Source organism: Mustela nigripes, chromosome 3, assembly GCF_022355385.1.
Source record: "Mustela nigripes isolate SB6536 chromosome 3, MUSNIG.SB6536, whole genome shotgun sequence".
Classification (NCBI taxonomy): Eukaryota; Metazoa; Chordata; class Mammalia; order Carnivora; family Mustelidae; genus Mustela; species Mustela nigripes.
The window spans coordinates 27,938,460-27,960,519 of record NC_081559.1 but is presented as its reverse complement, the minus strand read 5'-3'; the positions used below and the strand labels follow the sequence as shown (position 1 = coordinate 27,960,519).

The following is a 22,060-nucleotide window of genomic DNA, read 5'->3' as shown; positions in this document are numbered from 1 at the left end:
TGCCCATTCAAGACAGGAGTAACCCGGAGCAAGAGAGCAAGGAGAGCTTGCTCTTCTGGAAGGTGAGGACCATGGCCCCTTACTCCATGCCCACCCTAAGCGCGGCCCTAATCTGGGGGCCCATGGCAAGGTCCCTTGCTTAGGGTGAGGAGTAGGCTGAATTGTGCCCAGGGGTGGGAAAACTATGCCTTGGTCTGGCCCCAAGGAAATGTGGAATTAGGCCAGTGTTGCCCAGTCTTCAGGCATAACAAAGCAACCTTTAAGAGTTCTGCTATGGGGGAGCCTGAGTGGCTCAGAAGAGAGGCTGGTTCTCGAGTTTGGCAAAGGTTGTGATCTCAGGGTTGTGGGATCGAGCCCAGAGTTGGACTCTGCACTCAGTGGGGAGTCTGCTTGCAATTCTCTGTCTCCCTTTCCCTCTGCACAACCCACAACCGCTCACACCGTCTTTCTCTCAAATAAATAAAAAAGGGGGTTCTGCCAGGGCCCAGGGTCTCCTTTACTTCATTCCTATTTCAATAAATATCCTTAATTACTTTCATGTATTGAAAACTGCGATCACTTTGTGGAAACAAAAGAAAAAAGAACACTGCTATCATGTGTCAAAAATATTAACCCAGGGGTGTCCGGATGACTCAGTCAGTTGAGTCTCTGATGTTGGGATTCCAGAGCAGGTCATGATCACAGGGTGGGGGCACCGAACCCCACATTGGGCTCCATGCTCAGCGGGGAGTCTGCCTGTCCCTCTGCATGCACCCGTGTGCTCCCTCTAAAATAAATAATAAATTATTAAAAAGATATGGACCTCAAAGGTAAATACAATGAAAACAAAACCAGGGTGTTAAAGTTTAACTCAAGATAGTTGACCAACTAAGGTGCCACCTGGAGTCTGGCTCTGTTAGAGACGCGTTGAAGAGAGGTCAGGACCAAGACCTCTCCTCTCAGTGCTAGTCCTCTCCCTGTGGCTGGAGGTGCACCTGTGCTTCCCACGCTTTGGGGGACACTGAGGCAAGCATGTTGTAATTCTGACCAAGCCCACACAGGCATGCAAGGACCTTATTTACAGCACTGTTTCTGGCCAAGGCTCTTGGAGCTCAGTAACTCCCAGTTAGCAGCCTGGAACCAGAAATAAAGATGGTCTCATGGAGTGATCAAGCCCCAGTTAAATTATTCATTCATTCAAGATTTATTGAGCGCCTCCTGTGTGCCAGGCACCGTGCTAGGCGCAGAATTACAGAGATGCATAAGATACAGTCCATGCCCTGAAGGGTTCACAGTCTAGAAGGGGAGACAAACATGTAAACAAGTAAAATACAATGTGAGAAGTGCCACGAGAGAAGCATTTACAAAGAGCAGAGGTAGCCTGGAGGGTGAGGAGCATGGGGTTGTCTTCCTGGAGGAGGGGGACTTTGAGGGGTATTGTGAGAGATGAATGGGTGTTTGCCAGGCAGATAAGGCTGGAGGAGCAGGGGAAAGGCATTCCAGTCTGAAGGAACAGCATGAGCAAAGGCACAGCGGCATGAAACTGCGTGTCTGTTGGGGGAGTGGGGACTGTATTCTGGTGGTATTGCTAGAGTTGGTACCAGACACTACGGCTGGAGAGAGAGGCAGAGGCGGGATGATGAGGGGAAACCGATGGCAGGGGGCATCTCAGAAGCTCACTAGAGGCGAGCATAGCCTGAGGGAAAGCTTGAACACAGGAAGCAAAGGCTCCCGAGGTATGCCTCCTCCTCGAGGACCTCAGGAATCCTCTCTGAGGCCCCAAAGGGACCTGGACCAGAGGAGAGGCTGAGCCAGAGGGCAGGGCTCAGGCCTGGGGTCCTGGAGGCTGCCACTCGGTGGAGAGCGGATAGCTCTCTGCTCCCAGGCTTGATTTCTGCGCTCTGCTGCGTGGACCCCCTTCCCCGGCCAGGATGGGATCAAGGATCGAATGAAAGATGACGTGAGGAGGTTCTTGGCAAACTTTAGAGGGCCAGAGGAAGTGTTTTATAACCAAAAGAGGAGAGGGACTGAGGAGGGTAAAGCAGGAGTGAGAACAAGGCAGAAGTTCCTAAGAACAAGGGCCATGAGGAGAAAACTGCCGCGCCGGGGTGCAGGATGGCTCTCGCCCCTGGGAAGCAGAGTCCTTTGGGCCCCAGGCACACAGCTGCACAGGGAGCCTGACTGGCCAGGCTGCAGTCCAGCATCCCCTGTCTCCTCAGCCTGAGGGTGCGGTGTCAGGGGCAACCAGGACCCTCCCCCTTCCAGGCTGCAGGGGGATCACTGAGGCCGAGATTGTCCAGACATGCGGACGTCCAGCCCTTTCAGTGTTCCCAGAAATGGCTCTGTTTGAAAAATGCCTTCATGGGTGGGGGACAAGGGGGCGGGCAGGGGGGAGGCTTGGGGAGGAGGGCCAGTGTCTCAGGGCGCCGGAGCCCAGCTGCCCCTCTGAGTGACCGCTTTTCCAAGGCACCACACCCCAGGCCACTTTGGGGGCCTGAGTGTCTTTCCCAAGTCGGGAAGGGAGAAGGGGGAAGAGGACTCAACCTGCTCCTGGCTCCTGCTGCCCTAGGTGAGAGTGAGGCCCTCCTGAGGGAGGGGTGACCAGCACTCTCCACGTCCTTGACAGGGGCAGGAGTGGGGCCAGGGAGGAGGCCCCCTCCCAGCAGGGTCTGGAGAGGTCCCAAGGCTCTCCCTTTCCTCTTGCCCTGGATATCTCCGCCTCCCCCCGTGGGGTCTCCAAGCTTTCAACCAGCCTCTGTCCTTTCGGTCTCATGGCCTCGTCCCCTTGTCCCTCCTCCCGCGACAGTGCTGGACCCTGAGGCCCCCCGTGGGCGCCGATGGAGGTGGTGGTGGCAGCAATGAGGGGGATGGCATGGTGCGGGCGGTGGGTGGACTCCCCGCCATGGGGGATGGGCTGGCGTGGGCGGGGGGCTGTCACTTGCTCTTGTGCAGGTCCTTCAGCTGGCGGAGCTTCTCCAGGAGCTGGGCCCGGGAGTAGTCATCGTCCCCAGTGGGGCCTGGGCCTGGCCCCAGAGCCTCCTGCAGCACCAGGCAGTGGGTCCTCAGGAACGGATTGTAGGAACGCTCCTCTCCCAGTGTGGATGGGCACTGCAGGACAAGAGGCACCAGGTTTGGTGGAGACAGTCTGGGAGACAGACCCAATCAGGGAAGCCATCCCCCCAGGACCCTGTTTCAGGGTTCAGGGGGCCTCCCTTGAAGGCCTGTGCACCAAACATGTCAGGGCTCTAGGGACAGGTCTGCAGGCCACAGCTCATCATGAAGGGGTTCCTGCTGGGGCGTGCCCTGGGGGGGGTCCCCCCACCCTTACCTCCCCCTGCCCCCACCTTATCTCCCCCTCCCCCCATGTCCCCCACCCCTCACCCCCACCCCAGGCCCCACCCGCCCGCACCGTGCTCTTGCGCTCCATTCGCTGTCTCTGGACCCACTGCATCTTCCTCTCCCGGGCCAGGTTCTCAGGTTCCACCACACCTGCGAAGCCCAGGTTCTCTTCTGCGTACTCGTGACCTGAGGCCCAAGGGGCGGGGAGGGGAGGGACCAAGATGCCGGGCACAGAGAGCAGCAGTGCGGTTAGAAAAAGTCCTCCTTCCCCCCAGGCACCTGATGGCCAGGGGGAGGGCTGGGAGAGCCCCAGCCGCCCAGGAGCCCTGCCTCCTAGCCCTCACACTGCCCCTGCACAGCTGTGCAACCTCAGCAGAGTCATGGCACCTGAGCCGCAGTTTTGTCATCTGGCACGTGGAGCAGATAATACTACCAGGTCACAGATGTGTCCCCAGTGCCTAGGACAGAGGCTGGCATGCGTTCGGCATTCCATCAAGTGTTTGTCAAATGAATGGATGGGTAAATCTATGTTCTGAGGATTAGCTGACATCTCAGTGATGTGCTTGAGAATCTACAACTATCCGACGTTTGTGGACATATGTAGGGATGTGCAGTGTCTGGACGGACGGATGGACGGACATGCCACATACACACCTGGGGACAGATGCACATGCAATGTGGGGTATGGGTGCCTGCAGTGGACATGCGCAGAGTTGGGTTTACTGACTTCTCTGATAAGCAAAGGTGATTTTCTGTTCTTGGCTCTGGCTGTAAAATATCAGCCATCTCTGGGCTGCCCCGGGGCCTACAGGGCTCCCCGGAGGCCGAGGGCTGGCTGTCAGGGGCAGCTGGCATGAGAAGTAGAGGCGCGTTCCAAGCCAGTATTCCAGAATGAAGGGGGCTCTGCCCTCATGGCTCGAGCTGGCTCCGAGGAGCCACTGGAGGTGGAGTGGTACCCCCTCTGGGCCAGTTGCAGGGGCAGCTGGGGCTGTAAGGAAGTGAGAGAGGAGGAGGAAGGGGACCTCACCAGGCCACAGCAGAGTGTCATCCCCTAGCCCCAGCACCGTGTCCAGGGAGCTCAGCATGGTCTCTGCGGTGCCCTCAAAGGTCCGTCCTGGCGAGGGGCGGCGGGTGTGTCACAAGGTACAAGAACACAGCTCGGTGTAAGGTACAGGGAGCGGGCTGGGGACCAGCGTGCACAGCTGGGACTGGCCACCAGCTCTCATCCTGGCCCCTGCCACCCCCACCCCCAGGCATCTACACCCTCCTTCCCACTAGTTGCTGAGCCCACATGCTCACTCCCCAACCAAGCCTGTGGCAAGGCCTGCACTGCACATACTGACATGTGGATGGAGGGGGACGGAAGCATCAGGCTGAGTGCCCAGGGCCCCCAGCACAGTTGGTGTGGGGTGACTCTTTTCCATGGCTGCCCTCTGAGACTCCACACAGCCTGGGACTGTGATCCTTCCCTACCCACAGGTCACCCTCGCATTCAGGGCTTCTCTACTTTTTGTAACCGAGTCTCTCCAGGTATGAAGAACTAGGCTCCGCCCAGTGGAAACCCACGCCCTGCCAGGTCTGTACTCTGTGACAAGCATCATCTCGTTCTGTGCATTCTCTGTGGGAAGTTGCAAGGGTATTAAAAACCACGGGCTCACCCGGACGGGAATAACAGCAAGGCAGTGTCTGCACTGAAAGCAAAGTTTTCATGCACTGCATGGAGCTGTGCCGTCTTTGGGTTTCAGCCCTGACCTCTCCCTCCTTTCTATCCACCCCCGCTCCCACTTCCCTTTTGGTGGGGGGGAACTCACCACAGCCAGAGAGGAAGAGGAGGTCCCCTGAGAAGAGACAGGAGGGACCCTTGTAGGGCTCCCCGTCCAGCAGGTAGACCAGATGGCCTTGCGTGTGACCTGGGGTGGCCAGAGCCCGGATCTGAAGTCGTCCCACGCTAACCACATCTTGATGACACAGGGGGCTGAGAAGCAAGGCAGCAGGGGAGAGAAGGTGCTAGAGCCTGGGCTGTGCTGGGCCTTGCCCCACCCGATGCCCAAGGAGTTTGGTGAATTGAAGGAGGCAGGGCTTCCACACCGGAAAGGGAAGGCACTGACAGTGCCCAGGGCTTCAGATCCAAACTCTCGCCTCTCCCACTCTCGGGGACCATGGCTGGATGAGTTGGGGGGTGGGCTGTGATCTGCCCTCCAAGGGCCAGGAAGGGGGTCAGCAAAGATCCAGCTGCTGGCACTCCTACAGTACTCGACTACAGGACAGGGTGTGGGAAGGGGCGAATGGAAGGGCCACCCACCCCAGGACAGGGACTTACTGGGTGAGGTAGGGGATGCCGTCCTGAGGGCTCCCGTACACCCGACAGTCCTGGTGCCGCCGGCTGAGGTCACGGTTCCCTCCACTGTGGTCCCTGGAGGACAGCAGAGACAGGAAGGAACTTTAAGGGGCAACAGTACTAGGCCTCCTTGCCTTCCTTGTTCCAGATCTCTAGGCCTTCAAGCCTTGAGCCCCGGGCTTCTGAACTGAGCCAAGCTGTCCACACCTCTAGGCCTTTGTTCGAGCTGCTCCCCTGCTCGCAATGTCATCTCCATGACCTGCCACCCCTCCCCTCCATTGCCCAGCCAGTGCCCGCCGATCTTTTTGGATCCTCTCAGTTTCAGGGCCATCAGCCTGTAAGTCCTCCAAGTGGATCTGGTCACACTTCACCAAGAGCCCCCCCACCTCCTGTACCTTGTGCCAAATGCCATCTAAATGTCTGTCATTGTTGTACCTGATCACGCAGGGCTATCTCCCCTACCCGACTATAATCTCCTCAAGGAAAGAACTCACAGGGTTTGCCCATGTCCCAGACACAGTGGATATCTAATACGTGCCTCAGGAATAAAAGATAAATGCCTGTCCTGTCCTCCTCTAGGGCTACAGGAGCCTGATAAGCCCCACGGTGGGAGACCTGCCCCTTCCCTCCTTTTCTGCTGGTGCCCCCCAAGACTTTATGAAGAAGGTAGGTTCCTTGCATCCCGACTCCCTGCCCCCCCCCCCAGCCCAGCCTCTCCTCCCTGGGGTCTAGTCCTGCCAAGCCCACAGGGGCAAGGGTTGGCCAGGGAAGATCTTCTGGACCCAGGCCCCCACCCCAGCCCCTTACCAGTGCTTGTGGGTGCAGAGGATGGCAACCAAATTAACGCCCTCCTTTTCAATGGAAGCCTGGGGGAGAGAGGAGGCACTGAGATGGAGGGGTGGTGTGTAGCGGGGGCGGGGGCACAGGTGCCGGGTGAGAGCAGAGCGCAGAGCGCAGGGAGAATGAGAGGGGAGGGAGGAGGCTGGGGAGAAGGGGGGCAGCTGAAGCTGAGCCACAGCACAGGGGAGATCATGGGGAGGTGGGCGGAGGGAGGCTCGAGGGGCAGGGGAACACACAGGTACACACATCCACAGAGAAATAAGAAATGGGAAGGAAAGATGGAGAGACCCAGACACCAACAGGCACAGATGAGGAGAGAAGTTAGAGGGTCAGAAAGGCACCACAGAGAGTGAGACACACAAGAAACCTCAGACCACGGTCCTGAATCTGCATCCCCTTCCCTCTGGCTCCGGTTCCCCCAAAGCTGTAGGTCCCCCACTCCCCAGGCCATGCCCTGGGCTCTGGCCCCTCCCCCATATTGTGGTTTTGGGGGGCTCTCTGTGTTCTTGCATGTTGGGGTCTGTGTGTGAGGGCACAAGGAGGGGGCACATCCCACTGGCAGAGGGATCAGGAACAGCCCCTCTCCAGTGAGGGAAAGCTGCCAGTCCCCAAGGTGACCCAAATTACCACTGTCCCCCAATCCTCCCCTCACCTGTACGGCCTGAGGGTCTGAGGGGTCCACAGCCACAGCCAGCCGGGCCTGGGTGTCGATGATGAGGTAGCTGTAGTTGTCTGAGAGGACAGGGATGGGAAGCACCTTCACTCCTGGAGGACAGAGATGGGCTGTGGGCGGGGTTCCGGCCAAGGAGCCCAGCGATTGGCGGTGGGGGAGGTTGTGGGGGGGTGGTGGTGGTGGTGGTGGTGAGTGGGCAGTATACGATGCGGGGAGGGTGGGTGGGCACAGCTTGGGGCCATGCTGGCCCGGGGCAGCCAGAGCTCACCGTTGAAGAGGCGGGGCTGGGTTCTGGAGTGGCCTTTGGGGTAGCGATTCCGAGCCCTGCGCAGCTGCTGGCGATAGAAGAGGTACCCCAGCCAGGTGCGGGTGTACAGACTGTACCTGCAGGGCGGGAAATCTGCGCTCAGCTCCGCCCCCTGCACGCTCGGCCCCGCCTCCGGCACAAGGGTCCCGCCCCCACACCCTTGGCCACAACCCCCAGTCCCCGCATCTCTCCCGTCACTAACTGTGTGCCTACTGTTTGCCCTGCTTAATCGTCAGGCCAAGATTGAGAATGGGACAGACACACCCAAAGCCCCAGGGCCATCCGCGGAGATGGGAACGCAGGGATTCACGGAAGGGACTCGAGAGGGTGAGGGGTTTATTCCACAAACGGTGTAGGAGTTACGCAGCTGAAACGAGGTGTAAAAAAGTAGTTTCAAAGAGCAGGAGAGCATCACATCACGCGGGGAGCTGCTGAGCCAGATTCTTTGCCCCATCACCCCGTCTGCGCTCCTCAGCCCGGCTCGGGTGGGGCCCGGGAATTTGCATTTCTAACAAGCTCCAGGTGATGCTGGTTGCTGGGGCCCAGGGACCAAACTCCGAGAGCCTCTGGGGCGGAGGAAACAGGCAAGGCCCAGAGGCAGCAGACAGCAGGGCCGTGTTTGGGGAAACTATAGAAAGTGCAGTCTGGCGGGTTGGAGGAGGAAGTAGGGAGTAATGAAGCGGGATGGCCTGACCGCTCTCCGTCTTCTCGCCATGTCAGGCCGTCCCAGGCTACATATGGAAAAGGCGGAAAAACCCGACACAAAGAGGGGTCTTGTGACTAACAGAGTCCTCCAAACACAGGACGGCAGCATGCAAGGAGAGCCGCAGGGGCATGTGTGAGAAGCGCAGTCGCGCAGGGCCCCACGGTGGGCTCAACGCTCCACTGCCACCATCTTGAAATTCTTAATGATTTTGCCCTTGGCTGTGTGTCCCGGAAGTGAAGGAAGTGAAGTCGGAGGCCACACAATTTGCGCATGCTTGGTCCCTGATGCCCCCCTCCCCCATTCACGGTGCCAAGGATCACAGGAATATGGTGGCCCCACCATGGTGGGAATTCAAGACTCAAATGGGTTCCAAAGTGACTATACACCTATGACTGAGTGAGGGCCCGAGAGGCCACTCCTTTGGTCCAAACCAGAACTTGTTTCAAATGCAGGAAGAAGGTGTTCTAAGAAACACAAATGACCAAGAAATCCTGCCCCATCCTTTCACTTGTGTTACTTCCCTGTAAGATCCATTTTGGCTGCAAACCTTGCTACAGGAGGCAAGGGATAGAGGGTAGCCCGACTGTCCTGTTCCTTCCGTCCACCCTGGCTCATTAGTAATCCAAAGGCAGACGGGGCTGCAGAATGTGGGCGTTCCAAAAGTGAAAATAGAAACAGGTAATTCCGTTCTGTGCAGCATTTCCACTGCTTGGGTAAGAACTAAATACATATCTGCATACAAGCTAGGAAGGTGTATTGCAGTTTCGGTGATTTCATATGTGACTTAAATGTCTTATATTTGCATTTGAAACGGATTGTACAAGGGTGCCTGGGTGGCTCAGCTGGTTGAGCCTCCCACTCATTTCAGCTCAGGTCCTGGCTTCAGCATCAGGGAATAGCACCCTGTGCTGGGGGTGAGGCCTGCTTGGGATCCTCTCCCTCTTAAACAAAAACAAAAAGCTGGGATTGTATAATAATAAAGCAAAAGGCAAAATTAATGCTGATAATTTAGATTTTTAAATTTTCTTTACTTAGGCTGATGTTAAGTAGCAAATGAAAAACATCAGGACAAGAAATTGTAGAAGAAAGGAAAAACTTATATTTTAGAATTTTTTTAAAAGATTTTATTTATTTATTTGACAGACAGAGATCACAAGTAGGCAGAGAGGCAGGCAGAGAGAGAGGAGGAAGCAGGCTCCCTGCTGAGCGGTGAGTCCGATGCGGGGCTCCATCCCAGGACTCTGGGATCATGACCTGAGCCGAAAGCAGAGGCTTTAACCCACTGAGCCACCCAGGCGCCGCGATATTTTAGAATGTTTCATGGCAACTTTTTCCTGCTCTTTGAGGAAGAGGCTCCGGATTCCGTTTTCCACTGGGCCCTGCGAATACTGTGCGCAGCCCAGCCAGCACAGGACCAGCCACCTCAAGCTGTCTCACACCTCAGCCTCTCAGAAGGAAAAATGAGACCAGGGTGGGGTGTTGGGCCAGGGGCGGGGGGCTTACAAAAGCCTCCTGTGTCCATGTTTAAGGTTATCCAGCAAGTCAGTCAGAAAAGAAAAATCTGGCTGATTAAGACTGAGACAAAGAAGGGGCATCTCGGTGGCTCCGTTGGTTAAGTGTCTGCCTTCACCTCAGGTCATGATCTCAGGATGCTGGGATGGAGCCCCATGTCGGGCTCCTTGCTCAGCGTGGAATCCGCTTCTCCTTCTCCCTCTGCCCCTCCTCCCTGCTTGCTCACTCTCCAGCTCGCTCTCTCTCTCTCAAATAAAAAAAATCTTAAAAAAAAAAAAAAAAAAGGCTGAGACGAGTCGAGGTGCAGGGTTGGGGGTAGATGGTGGACCCTAAAGGTCGACGGAGATTTGCTGTGTCTGTCTTGGGGCGGAGGGGGCAGGGACAGCAGCTCTTGAGGCCCCTCTGGGAAGAGCTAGCTCATTGTCTACAAATAAGTTGGTCAAAAATGAGCAGGTTTCCATGACTGCATTAGAGATTAATCATTGCCATCCCTGCTCCAGGTGCCTGTGCACCTGTGTGCGTGGGGAATTTGGATACCCTGTGGCAGGGTTTTGCCATGCTTTCTGTGTCTTTATGTCCAGTTTCCATAGGCTCCTACCCTCCCTTCCTCCTTCCTCCCTCCCTCCCTCCCTTCCTTCAGACTTTATTTATATATTTGACAGAGATAGAGAGTACAACCAGGGGGAGCAACAGTGGGAAGGGGAGAAACAGGCTCCCCACTGAGCAGGACCCAGGAATTAGGACCCCAGCTGAAGGCAGATGCCCAACCAACTGAGCCATCCAGGAGGCCCAGCCCTCTTTCTGTTTCATTTTCTTTTTCTTTTCTTTCTTTTTTTTTTTTTTTTTAAGATTTTATTTATTTATTTGACGGAGAGAGAGAGAGACAGTGAGACTCTCAGGAAACCAAGCAGGGGAAGCAGGAGAGGGGGAAGCAGGCTTCCCACTGAGCAGGGAGCCTGATGTGGGGCTCAATCCCAAGATGCTGGGATCATGACCTCAGCCAGAGGCAGACACTTAAACTGAGCCACCCAGGCGCCCCTCTGTTTTCATTTTCAAATCAGTTCCAGATCTTCCCACTTTCACCCATTCAACGGTATTTAGTGAGGCCTGGCTTTGCTTTGGGCGGAGTAAGGCAGAGTCACTGCCCTCTGGCAGCTTATATGCTAGTGGGACAGACAGGAGGACAAATACATTGTCAAGTCAAGAGGATAAAACCAAACTGGGCAACAGAACAGAGAACGGTGACCTCAAGGAAGGCTGCTCTGGAGGTGACATTTCCAAGAAGCAAGGGAGCACTCGGGGCCAGAATCTGGGGAAGGCTTACCAAGAACTGGACTGACAGGAAGTATAAAAGTCCCCGCGGGGAGGAAGGGAGCCAGCTGGCAGGGGCTGCTGACTCCCTGTTCTATGCTGTTGTAATCACAGAGTCGGCACGACAGACATGCCCAACAGGAGGGGACTGGTTGGGACAACATAAATATTCTGGACTGCACTTTAGACCAGAAGAGGAATGTTAGTGGGATAACTGGAAAAATGTCAGTAAGGTCTGGAGAGTAGTTAAGAGTTTATATGGACGTTAATCTAACATCTTGGTTTTGCTGTCTGTGGTTATGGGAGACAGAACATTCAGGGGAGCTGGGTGAGAGGTCTTTGGGGGACCCTGTGTACTGTTTCCACAAGTCTGAAATTATTTCAGAATGAAAACTCAAAAGATCACAAATAAGTCAATAAAATCATTTTCCTCTGTGCCCCGACACCACCTCGCATCCATGCTCGGAGTCCTGCTCCTGACCTCACTCCTTCCAACTTAGACTTATGGGAAGGGCCCGGGCCCCAGCAACAGAAAACTCTGGGCGCCAGTTATGGCTTGGCGCTCCCAGCCCTGTCTCCTTGGGTGAGTTACTGGTCTCTTAGATCGGCTTCCTCATCTACAAAGTGGCGACACCAAGACTTAGTCCTGCAGGACTGTGTGAACATTCAGAGACATACAACGAGATAACAAGTGTGAATAGTCTGCCAAGGGCCGGGTGGGTGGAAGGTTTAGCAACTGTCACTTCCTTCCCGAATTCAGCCAGGCCCCCATCACAGCTGTTGGAAATGGCTGTCCACATTCAGGAGGGACTGATAGTTGTTGCCTGTCTTCCCTTACTGGATGCTTCTTAGGCATGCTTTCTCCCCAAGGGAAGGTCAAGTCCATGAGGACAAGGGCCATGCACTGGGAGGCTGCAGTTAACAAGGCCCCCTTCATGCATTCACTGTCTTCCGCAAACCTTGCTTCACGTGCTGGGCGCCGGGCAGACAGCAGAGAGCAAGGCAACTCTGGGGGGCTGACAGAGCCAAACTAGGAAACGCACTAATGAGAGGCAAGTGGTCGAGTGCAGCTGGCGAGGGAGGAGAGTCTGACTGTGGAAGGCCTGGCTCTTCCCTGAGGGTCACACTGGAGCCGGGAGCCCAAAGGAGAGAGGGAGTGCAGTCTGTCCGAGCAGTCCTCAGGCCCCGAAGCAGGAAGGCATATTCTAGAAATTGCCGGGCAGGGCTGGAGGGATGGAGAGTGCCAGGGAAGGGGTCAGCGGAGTGGTCAGGGGCCAGGCCATGGTGGGGCGGACAGAAATTGCTGGTAGGTTTTAAAGCAGGAGGCACATGCTTTGATTCCCTTTCTAAGAGTTTGCTGGCCTGCCGTGTTGGAGGGAGCGGTGAAAGGCAGCAGAGTGGCAGGTGGCAAGAGGAACTGAGTTGCCAGTGGGGGACCTGACCAGGGTTTGGACTGGAGGGGTGAGGTGGAGGTAGGTGGGAACGGATGCCAGACCTGAGATGGGTGCGCTGCTTGGCTGTGGGGGAAGGGACGAGGTGGCCTCATGGGCCTGAAGTCTGGGTCACTATACAGAGCAGGGGAAGGCTGGCTTGGGTGAGAGGCAGGGGCGAGGACGCAGGGACCCTGGGATTCTGTCCCTAGGCCTGCTTTTTCCCTGACAAAGACTTCTGTGTGACTCTCTCCAGTCTCAGAGCTGTGGCTCCTTCCTCGGCCTGCTGCGCTGCAGGCTGACTGTCTCAACAGCCAGGAGCCCAAATCCATGCTTGTCAGCTCCTCCCCTTACCCCCTACAGCCTCTCTCTCTCTGCGAAAGGCCTTGTCACTCTCCCAGGGACACAAACTTGAGCTGGCATTTAACTCTCTCCCCGGACACACACGCTACCAAAACCGCTACCAAAACCGAATCCTCTCAGTTTCCCCTCCCCCAAGCCTCAGCATGGGTCTCGCCTGGGAACAGGTCCTGGGAGCTCTTCAGCAGGCCCTTGCGAAAGACTTTCCTCAGCTCTCCGCCCAAACCGCAAACCAATGGAAAACTTTAAGTTCTCAGATCGACACCTGAATGAGCCCCGCTCTTGCTTGGGAGCCTCCAGGGGCTCCCCGCTGGTGACAGGAGTGTGTCCCACAACCAGAACCATCTAGAGCACCAGGTCTCAACGTGTACGAAACTCAAATACACATTAAGCTAACAGACATGCTACCAGGGAAACAGACAATCTGAGAGTAGTTATTAAAACTGTCAAAGCAGGGCGCCTGGGGGCTCAGTCAGTTAAGTGTCTGCCTTTGGCTCAGGTCACGATCCCGGGGGGTCCTACTCCATGCTCAGGGGGAGTCTGCTTCTTCCTCGCCCTCTGCCCCTCCCCCACTCCTGTGCCTATGCGCTTGCTCTCAAATACACACATAAAATCTTTAAAAAATAATACAAGATTGGGACGCCTGGGTGGCTCAGTTGGTTGGACGACTGCCTTCGGCTCAGGTCATGATCCCAGAGTCCCGGGATCGAGTCCCGCATCGGGCTCCCAGCTCCACGGGGAGTCTGCTTCTCCCTCTGACCTTCTCCTTGCTCATGCTCTCTCTCACTGTCTCTCTCTCAAATAAATAAATAAAATCTTTAAAAATAATAATAATAATAATAATACAAGATAAATAAAAATGTCAAAGTACGCAAAACCACTATGCAGATTGCCTGGGGATACAATCGGGTGTAGGGAAAGAACCAAGGTGGCTGAGCGGACAGTCACTGTACAGCTCAGCAGGGTTCCCACGCAGGCAGGGAGGAGGTCGGCTGGGAGGTGGGCACAGAGACTTCACGGGTCCATGATATTTTGTTGCTGAAGCTAGGAGGTCGGGGAGTTGCTATATTCTCTACCTGCTTTTGCACGCCTGAGACACCTCCCGCCAGCCTCGTACTACCATTGCGCCTGGCTCCTGCTCTCTGGCCTCGAATACCCTCCAGGCCTTCTCCATTGACTAGACCCCTAAGTATCCTTCAGAGCTCGGCTCAAGCCCCCCTCCTGATGGCCCCCGCAGAAAGCCACCCTCTTCTGCTCCATCTGGAGCACTCGGCCTCCCCCTACCACACCCCTACCCCGGGGGGTGGAAGGAGTTGAGCCCCCCAGTGGTAGGGCCTTATCCACTTCTACCAGGTGTCTAATCAGTGCCATGCACGGGGTAGGTGGACTCGGCTGGTGACCCAGCCTGCTCCGCGTGGCTCCTCTGCACAACCCCCCCGCCGGAGTACCCCAGCACCAGCACAACACAAATTGGCTCTCAGAGAATGCTGGCTTAGTGGCCAGCAAAGGCTGGGGTTGTGGGGCAGAGGAGGCCAGTATGCAGGTGGGAAGCAGCAACCTGGAGGAGAGAAGGCTCTATCCACTCAGTGGGCCCCACGTCTGCCTGTGGACCTTGTGAAGTCTGGTGGGGGCTTGGGAGGCCCAAGTTGCAACCACCTCTGCCCCTGCTCTCCCCTCCACTGCTCACCCATTGGCTGTCCAAGTCCCTCCCTCTCCCTGCAGCACCCACACACCAGCCGGGTGCTCTGATAACCAGGTCACCTAGACCCAAGGGCATGGGTGGGGCTGTGTCACAGGGCACAAAATCCCAACTTCCCAGGCTCTGGGGTCGGGGCCCAGGGCCACTAAATGGAGGAGATGGAGGGAGCACTGGACGGGAAGGGGGGGTCTGTCCACGCAGGTTAGAGCATGCCTCCGCAGCTCATGGGCTTATCTCTCCCCAGCCACACCCCCGGGCAGCCCTGAGCTCAATGTCTCCCATCAGTCATCTCCTGTCCCCCTCCAAACAACCTGGAGGCAGCTACTATTCGTTCCTCCATGGTATAGACAAGGACACGGAAGCCCAGAAATGTGGGAAAGTGTCCACCCAGACCACAGCAAAGCGAGCGAGGGGCAGAGATTCAACCCCAGCATCCTGATCCTGGAGTTCACATGTGTGACTGTCGACATCCTCCCCAAATCCTGAATGAGGGCAGAGGATGACATGAGTGGGCCTGAAGTATTTTCAGGTCGACCCACCTCCTCTGAGGGCCTCTGTTGAGAAAAATGCTACATCAGGGTGGTTTCAGGGACCCAGACACACAGCCCGGATCTGGCTGCTGGGACCTCTTAGATCACTGATTTTGGTCTTTTCGAGACCAGACTTGAGGCGACCTCATTACACATGCCACATTTCGCTGATGAATGGAGGCTCAGAGACCCCACAGCCCTCCGGGGAAGAAACCCTGAACTGGAGAATCTTGAAGGTCCCTTTCAATTCAGGGCTCTGATTCCTAATCCTGGGTTTATGACGGCGTTGATGGTTCCCTGGGCAGAAGAGCAGGAAAATAGAACAGATCCCAGCCAGGAGGAACATGTGAAAGGGAAGGAGTCACTGGGAAGAAGAATCTGTCTCATCTGCTAGCTCCCCCACCCCCAAACCTTGCTGGGAGTCACTGCCCCATCAAATGGGCCCCTGTGGCTTCCTTTCTTCTGTTGCCAGAGGCAAGAAGCAGGAATGCACTCCCTGCCTCAATTTCCCTCCCTGTGAAACCAGGTGCTCCTCCCCTGTAAAGGGGCAGCTTGGCCTGGAAAGGCCACATGATTTATAAGATGCAGCTGACACCCCAGGGCCTAATGTGGGATTCAAACTCCCTGCCCTGGGGTTCCCAGGCATCAGCAGAAATCTGGAGGTGCTAGTTAAACAGGAAGATTTGTACCTTCTCCTCTTCGGCCTGCTCTCCCTGCACCCACACTCCCCACCCCCACCCCCATCCCTAGACCCCATGCCCTGGCCCCTCGCCTGAATTCTGATTCAGCAGTTCTGGGGCCCAGAATACCCACTGTCACTTCACCAAAAACAAAAGTAAGTTTCTTAATTGGTCTCCTGGGACTCAGAAAAACCACAGTGCAGGTTTGGGAGGGGATTGGGGCAGACTGCCTGGGGTGATCCCCTGCCGTTGTCCCCAGGGGCCCTCCCTGAGGGGTTAGAGCTGGGACACAGCCCAGGTCACCCCAGTGAGGGGTCACAGGCACACCTTTCACTCCAGCTTCACTGAACAGAGAGCATGGGTTCTCTGGCTTATGAGTCTGAACTTCTAGTCCCGTGGGAGGCCTGTGGGCCAGCTGGGGACTGAGACACAGCCCCTCCCCCTCCCAGACACCCAGTGCAGAACACACAATGGAGTTCTTCTTCCCCTCCTCCCTCGGGCAGTGAGAGAGGCCTGAGGGCTCTCAAGTGTCAGTCAGACCAAGCTCCCTCTGGGCCCTGACCACCACTGGGCCCCAACAGGCAGGCCCAGGTTGCAGAGGCCTCTGGTCAGGGGGTACTTTCACCATCTCCCCTCATTCTCCCCCAGGACACAGCCTGACCCAGGCTTTGCACGGGACAGGGAGCTCTTTATGAAATCCAACCAGAAAGGCCTGTCTGAGGGCCGAGGGGCCTGGAGTGCTACTGGGACGGGGCCAGGACCCTTAGGAACAGAAGGAGACTCAGTGTTTGACGTTTGACGTTTTCTCAAAACTGAGGAAACCAAAGAAGATAATGAGACAGCTAAAAAGGCCCTAGGGAGGGAGTTTCCTGAAGCTGCCAGCAGGGCTGGAGTAGGGGGACACTTCCCCACGCCCCGGAGAGGGGCAGCGCCTGCGTGGTCGAAACGGGCCTGCCCCGGGGGACCATGGGGGCCTTTCTCCAGTCTCCATGCCTGTCCGCAGCCCTCACAGCCCTCCCTGGACTCCATCCAGTTTTCCCCTACTCTCCCTCCCCCAATGCCAGCCCTCTTGATTGGGTCCTGTTCCCTGGGCTAGGAGTCTGACGGCGGGTCGGGGGAGGGAGGAATCAGACCTGTGGAAACCTAATGGAAGAACAAACCAGGATGGGCAGTGAAAGCTCTAAGGGGGGGGGCGCCTGGGTGGCTCAGTGGGTTAAGCCGCTGCCTTCGGCTCGGGTCATGATCCCGGGGTCCTGGGATCGAGCCCCGCGTCGGGCTCTCTGCTCAGCGGGGAGCCTGCTTCCCTCTCTCTCTGCCTGCCTCTCCATCTGCTTGTGATTTCTCTCTGTCAAATAAATAAATAAAATCTTTAAAAAAAAAAAAAAAAAAAGAAAGCTCTAAGGGGAAAGCCAGAGCCAAGGGCACGCTGGAGGCAGAGATGAACTTGGACTGGGGAGCCTGGGCAGGCTTCACGGAGGAAATGGAACCTGTGCCAAGCTTTTCATTCACTCAGAAAACATTTAACAAGGGCCAGCTGTGTGCCTGGAACTGTTCTGGACACTGGGATACATTACTGGAAGAAATTTCTCCCCTCCTGTGGCTCATCTTCTGGTTGGGCGAGGAAACCAATAAACCAACAGACAAATCAGTACATAGGATGCCCTATGGTGCTATGTATCACGGAGAACAATGAAGCAGGTTCCCCGGGATAGAGCCCAGGAGTGTGAGTGTTGTTTTTTTTTATATGGAGTCGTCAGGGTAAGACTCCCCAGTAGGGTGAAATTTGAGCAGAGACCTGAAGGGAGCAGGGTAGCAAGCCACGTGGCCATCTGGGGTAAGAAGGTTCTGGAGAGAGACAACAGCAATGGAAGAACTCAGAGGTAAGACTGTCTTAGAGGGTTTGGGGGAAGAGCCAAGTGGCCCAAGGAGGCACTGCAAAATGCACCAGGGAGAGAGCACAAAAGGTGGGCTGGGGATTGGCTGGTCACACAGGACTTCAGCTATTCTGGAAGGATCTGAGCAGAGAATGGCACACTTCTGACTTAAATCTTAATGGTTTCGTTCTAATTGCTGTGCTGAGAACACTTTGGGGGTACAAACGCCAAAGGAAGCAATTTACGAGGCCAGGCAGGAGAGGACCCTGGGCTGGCCCAGGGAGACAACAGCGGAAGCAGGGATAGGTGTGTTCAGATTTGGGATGATATTTTATTATTTATTTATTCATTCATTCATTCATTCATTCATTCATTCATTTTAAGTATACTCTATACCCAACATGGGGCCCAAGATCGAGAGTCGTATGTTCTACAGACTGAGCCAACAGGTGTGCCTGGATATCTTCTGAAGGTGAGCTTTGAGCAAGCAACAGCGTCTGACAGGTAGAGACAGACAGAGGAAGGAAGGTCTGACTGGCCCCAGAAGGAAGTGTAGAAAGGGCTCAGGGCCTGCGGAAGATGACACTGGGTAGGTCTGTAGGCGTGAAGGAGGGTCCCAAAGGCCTAGGTCGGGGTGTCAACTCCATTTTGTAGGCAATGTGGCTTGGGGATGGGGGTTCCCACTCAGAGCCACGCTTTGGAAACTACCTTGCGGCAGAGGGGCCACTGTGGATGCTGGGGCTGTAGCTCCCCAAGGTCCCAAAGGCCGGCCGAAAGGAAAAGGACAGGCCATATTGGGGACGGCCCAGCCCACTGCCTCCACGAAGCCTTCATTCCTGTCACAAGCAGGTGGGTCATTTATTTTGAGGCCCTCAGCTCAGGATTCTTGCCTTTCCTTGAAATCAAGCCAGTGGGCCTCACAGGCCCCAGAGAAGCAGGTTCCTCTTGCAGAAATAGAGCAAACAAGATTTGTCCCAGGACAGTTGGTTCAGGAGAGTCAAGAAAGACCCCCTCAGGGGCACCTGGGTGTCTCAGTGGGTTAAAGCCTCTGCCTTTGGCTCAGGTCATGATCCCAGGATTCTGGGATCGAGCCCCGAATCAGGCTCTCTGCTCAGCAGGGAGCCTGTTCTCCTTCCTCTCTCTGTGCCTGCCTCTCTGCCTACTCGTGATCTCTGTCAAATAAATAAAATCTTTAAAAAAAAGAAAGAAAGAAAGAAAGAAAGACCCCCTCGGCCTAGGTAGGAATGAAGAAGGGGTTTAGTCAGGGAGTGCAGAAGGGCTCTGGCAGCTAGGACTATCTACCCCCAAAGGTTGGGTGCCATCTGCTTTCCCAGTTGTGGAAGATGTTCCAAGCCCTGGATGAGCTCAGCTTTGTGTCCTATTCACTCCTGCCTCTGAGGAGGCTCTGCTCAGGGCCCCATTCTGCAATCCTTCTTGACTACCACTGAGAAGGGAAAGGAGCAAAAGGGAAACAGAGGCACAAAGCAGGGGGCACATATGGGAGGGTCTCACGTTCCCGATCCCAGCCTCCTCAGGCACCCCCGACACTCCTGGGGAACTTGTCCTGTCCTGCCTCCCACCATGGTTTGGGTCCCTGTTCCTGCTCCTTTCCCCTCTTTCTTGAGGGCAGCACCCAGACTCTGTTCCTATCTGTGATCCCACAATCCCAACCCAGAAGAGTTAGGCGTTCACTGGAGGAATGGAGGGATGTGGGATCTCCTGAGGGTTGGGTAGACAGGACAGTCTTGGAAAAGAGAAGTAAGAAAGGAAGCTCTTGAAGGAACCTTGGCCAATGCCTGCCGCCCCCACCCCCCAGCCATGCTCCATGCTAGAGAATGAGCCATTGCTAACATTTCCGAGCACTTACTATGAGCCAAACCCTGTGCATTTCTATGCATACTTTCATTTGATCCTCATGGGATGCCCGTGAGGATGGTACCATCACCATGCCCATTTTACAAATGCAGACAACCGAGGCACAGAGAGGCTGAGTTACCTGTTCAAGGTCCAATGTCTGCTACGCAACAAACCTAGGACTCAAAAGCAGATTTGTCCAACCCCACATGCCATGTACTACCTGTCTCCCATGCCCTGCCGAGTCCCCAAGTGTGCGTGTCTATCTCAGGTTAGCCTAGATATACAATCCATGATGCCCATTCATCCCCATCCCAAGACAACGGCAATTTTTTAAAAGATTTTTTAAAAATTTATTTGACAGACAGAGATCACAAGTAGACAGAGAGGCAGAGGGTGGGGCGGGCGGTGGGGGGTGGGGGGGTAGCAAGCTCCCTGCTGAGCGGAGAGCCCAATGCTGGGTTTTTTTTTTTTTTTTAAAGACTTTATTTATTTATTTGACAGAGAGAAATCACAAGTAGGTAGAGAGGCAGGCAGAGAGAGAGAGAGGAGGAAGCAGGCTCCCTGCTGAGCAGAGAGCCCGATGCGGGACTCGATCCCAGGACCCTGAGATCATGACCTGAGCCGAAGGCAGCGGCTTAACCACTGAGGCACCCAGGCGCCCCCAATGCTGGGTTTGATCCCAGGACCCTGGGATCATGACCTGAGCCTAAGGCAGAGGCTTTAACCCACTGAGCCACCCAGGCGCCCCAAGACAACTGTAATTATGTTTGAGGAAAGCCCTTTATAAAATCGTCCAACACCAGTGATGATTGTTATTAATGATAATAATTGCTCCTCTCTTAGTATTTCCATCACCTGCTTTCCAACCCCCAAAGGAACCCTCCATTTGGGGTCCTCCCAACCACATGCTTAGGGTGGAGTGTGCCCCTGCACTCTGCCCCTTCCCATCACAGCCTGTCCCATCCCATCCCACACCTCCCCTCCTCTCCATCCTTCCTGGAGGCCACCCCCAGTAACAACACCTGCCCATTTCCCCCAGACCATTTCCTGCTCACTCCCCCTTGTCCCTCCCAGCAGCCAATAGCCTCTCCCCCAAGGGACTGAACTGATTGTTTCCCAGACCATGGAGGGGCAGGATCTGGAATTCTGATTCCAGGCACGCCCTTCTGCTCTGCAAATTTGGGGAGTTGATTCCAAGGCAATAAGGAGATCCAGACAGGAAAGTCCAGTAGGGAAACCGAATTCCGAAGAAGTTCTCTGAGAATTCCAAGTTTTGAGATTTGGAAACTTCCAGATCCTAAGTTCTAGGAATACTCAGACCCTCAGGATTCGGAGAAGGCGATCTTGGAAATTCTTATTCCAGAACTTTTGATTCCAGTTCTTTGTGGAAACCTTTCTTTTCCACTTCCTCAGGCCATTTGTATGACTTCAATGTGACTAATTTTGAAAACCAGAAGTAAATTTAAAAATTTATCTCCACACAGAGCTGTGAAATTCCCAGAAATTTTATTGGGAATTTTTTTTTTTAGGTCCCAAACATGAAATTATGTAAATATCTGTAAATCTCATTATTTAATGCTTTTTGCAGAGCAATGGTGACTTGGAGCATTATCAAGAATGTGACCAGTGTTGGGATGCCTGGTTGGCTGAGTGGGTAGAGCATGTGACTATGGATCTTGGGTTGTGAGTTTGAGCACCAAGCCCTATGTTGGGTGTAGAGATTACTTAAAAAAAAAAAGAAAGAAAGAAAAAAAATCTTATAAGAAAATGCAACCAGTGTTCAAGCCTTTAGAGATGTGAATGCCCCAAAGCCGCACCCATGCAAGATTCTGTCTCCCCTCATGTTCTTCCACTTTTCCTCCAATTAGCCCTTGTATCTATACCCCTTAGACTGAGTTTCAGTAGAACCCTAGGGCTGAAGCTTCTTTCTTCATTTTTTTTTTTTTTAAAGATTTTATTTATTTAGTTGACAGAGATCACAAGTAGGCAGAAAGGTGGGGGGGGGGGGCAGGCTCCCCACTGAGCAGAGAGCCAGATTCGGGACTTGATCCCAGGACCCTGAGCTCATGACCTGAGCCAAAGGCAGAGGCTTTAACCCACTAAGCCACCAGGGAGCCCCAGAGGTGGTCTGGGGAGGAGGGATAAATTGTACAATGTACCCTCTCTGAAGCTCAGGAAATTCCCAGCCTTAGGCCCTCCCCCAAACCTGGCCAGTGGCCAGGGCTCCCACAGTTCCCATCACCATCATAGTTGTCCTCAAGCTTGAGGTCCTGTCCCCTAGGCCTGCTGGCTGTGGGAAGGGATTGGGGCCCTAGGAAGCCTTCTTGTGGTTCCCCTCCTGCCTCTTAGTGTCTCCCTGGCAGATCAGAGCTGGTTAGCCCCCTAGTCTAGCCCAGGAAAGGGGAAAAGTAGGGAGAAGGAAAGAGTGAGGACTGGGGGAAGGGGATAGGAAAAAGTCATTGGAGGTCGATGAACTTCCCCAAGCTGATTGAGGAGGGTTGGATTTCACAGCCTGGCCTTCCGACACCGGCCAGGGTAGGGAGTAGAAGGAAAGAGACAGACCTGCAGAGTTGGGACTCTTGCTTGGGAGAGAAGAGCTGACAGAATGGGGGGGGGGGGGGGGGG

At 55.0% G+C, this 22,060-nt stretch overlaps 1 protein-coding gene across 2 annotated transcripts in view; it reads right to left on the bottom strand.

The window, feature by feature from the left end:
* Window positions 1-1,159: 1,159 nt before the first annotated feature.
* Window positions 1,160-22,060, bottom strand: part of PNKD (PNKD metallo-beta-lactamase domain containing) — a 61,328-nt gene continuing 40,427 nt past the window's right edge. For both annotated transcript variants that reach the window (XM_059393461.1, XM_059393462.1), the window contains 8 exons: window positions 7,438-7,553; window positions 7,149-7,261; window positions 6,464-6,522; window positions 5,639-5,731; window positions 5,130-5,293; window positions 4,346-4,432; window positions 3,389-3,504; window positions 1,160-3,087 (listed from right to left, as the gene is read on the bottom strand). In XM_059393461.1, the coding sequence (XP_059249444.1) occupies window positions 2,914-3,087; window positions 3,389-3,504; window positions 4,346-4,432; window positions 5,130-5,293; window positions 5,639-5,731; window positions 6,464-6,522; window positions 7,149-7,261; window positions 7,438-7,553 (922 nt within the window). In that variant the 3' untranslated portion in view covers window positions 1,160-2,913. The remainder of the gene's footprint in view (window positions 3,088-3,388; window positions 3,505-4,345; window positions 4,433-5,129; window positions 5,294-5,638; window positions 5,732-6,463; window positions 6,523-7,148; window positions 7,262-7,437; window positions 7,554-22,060) is intronic.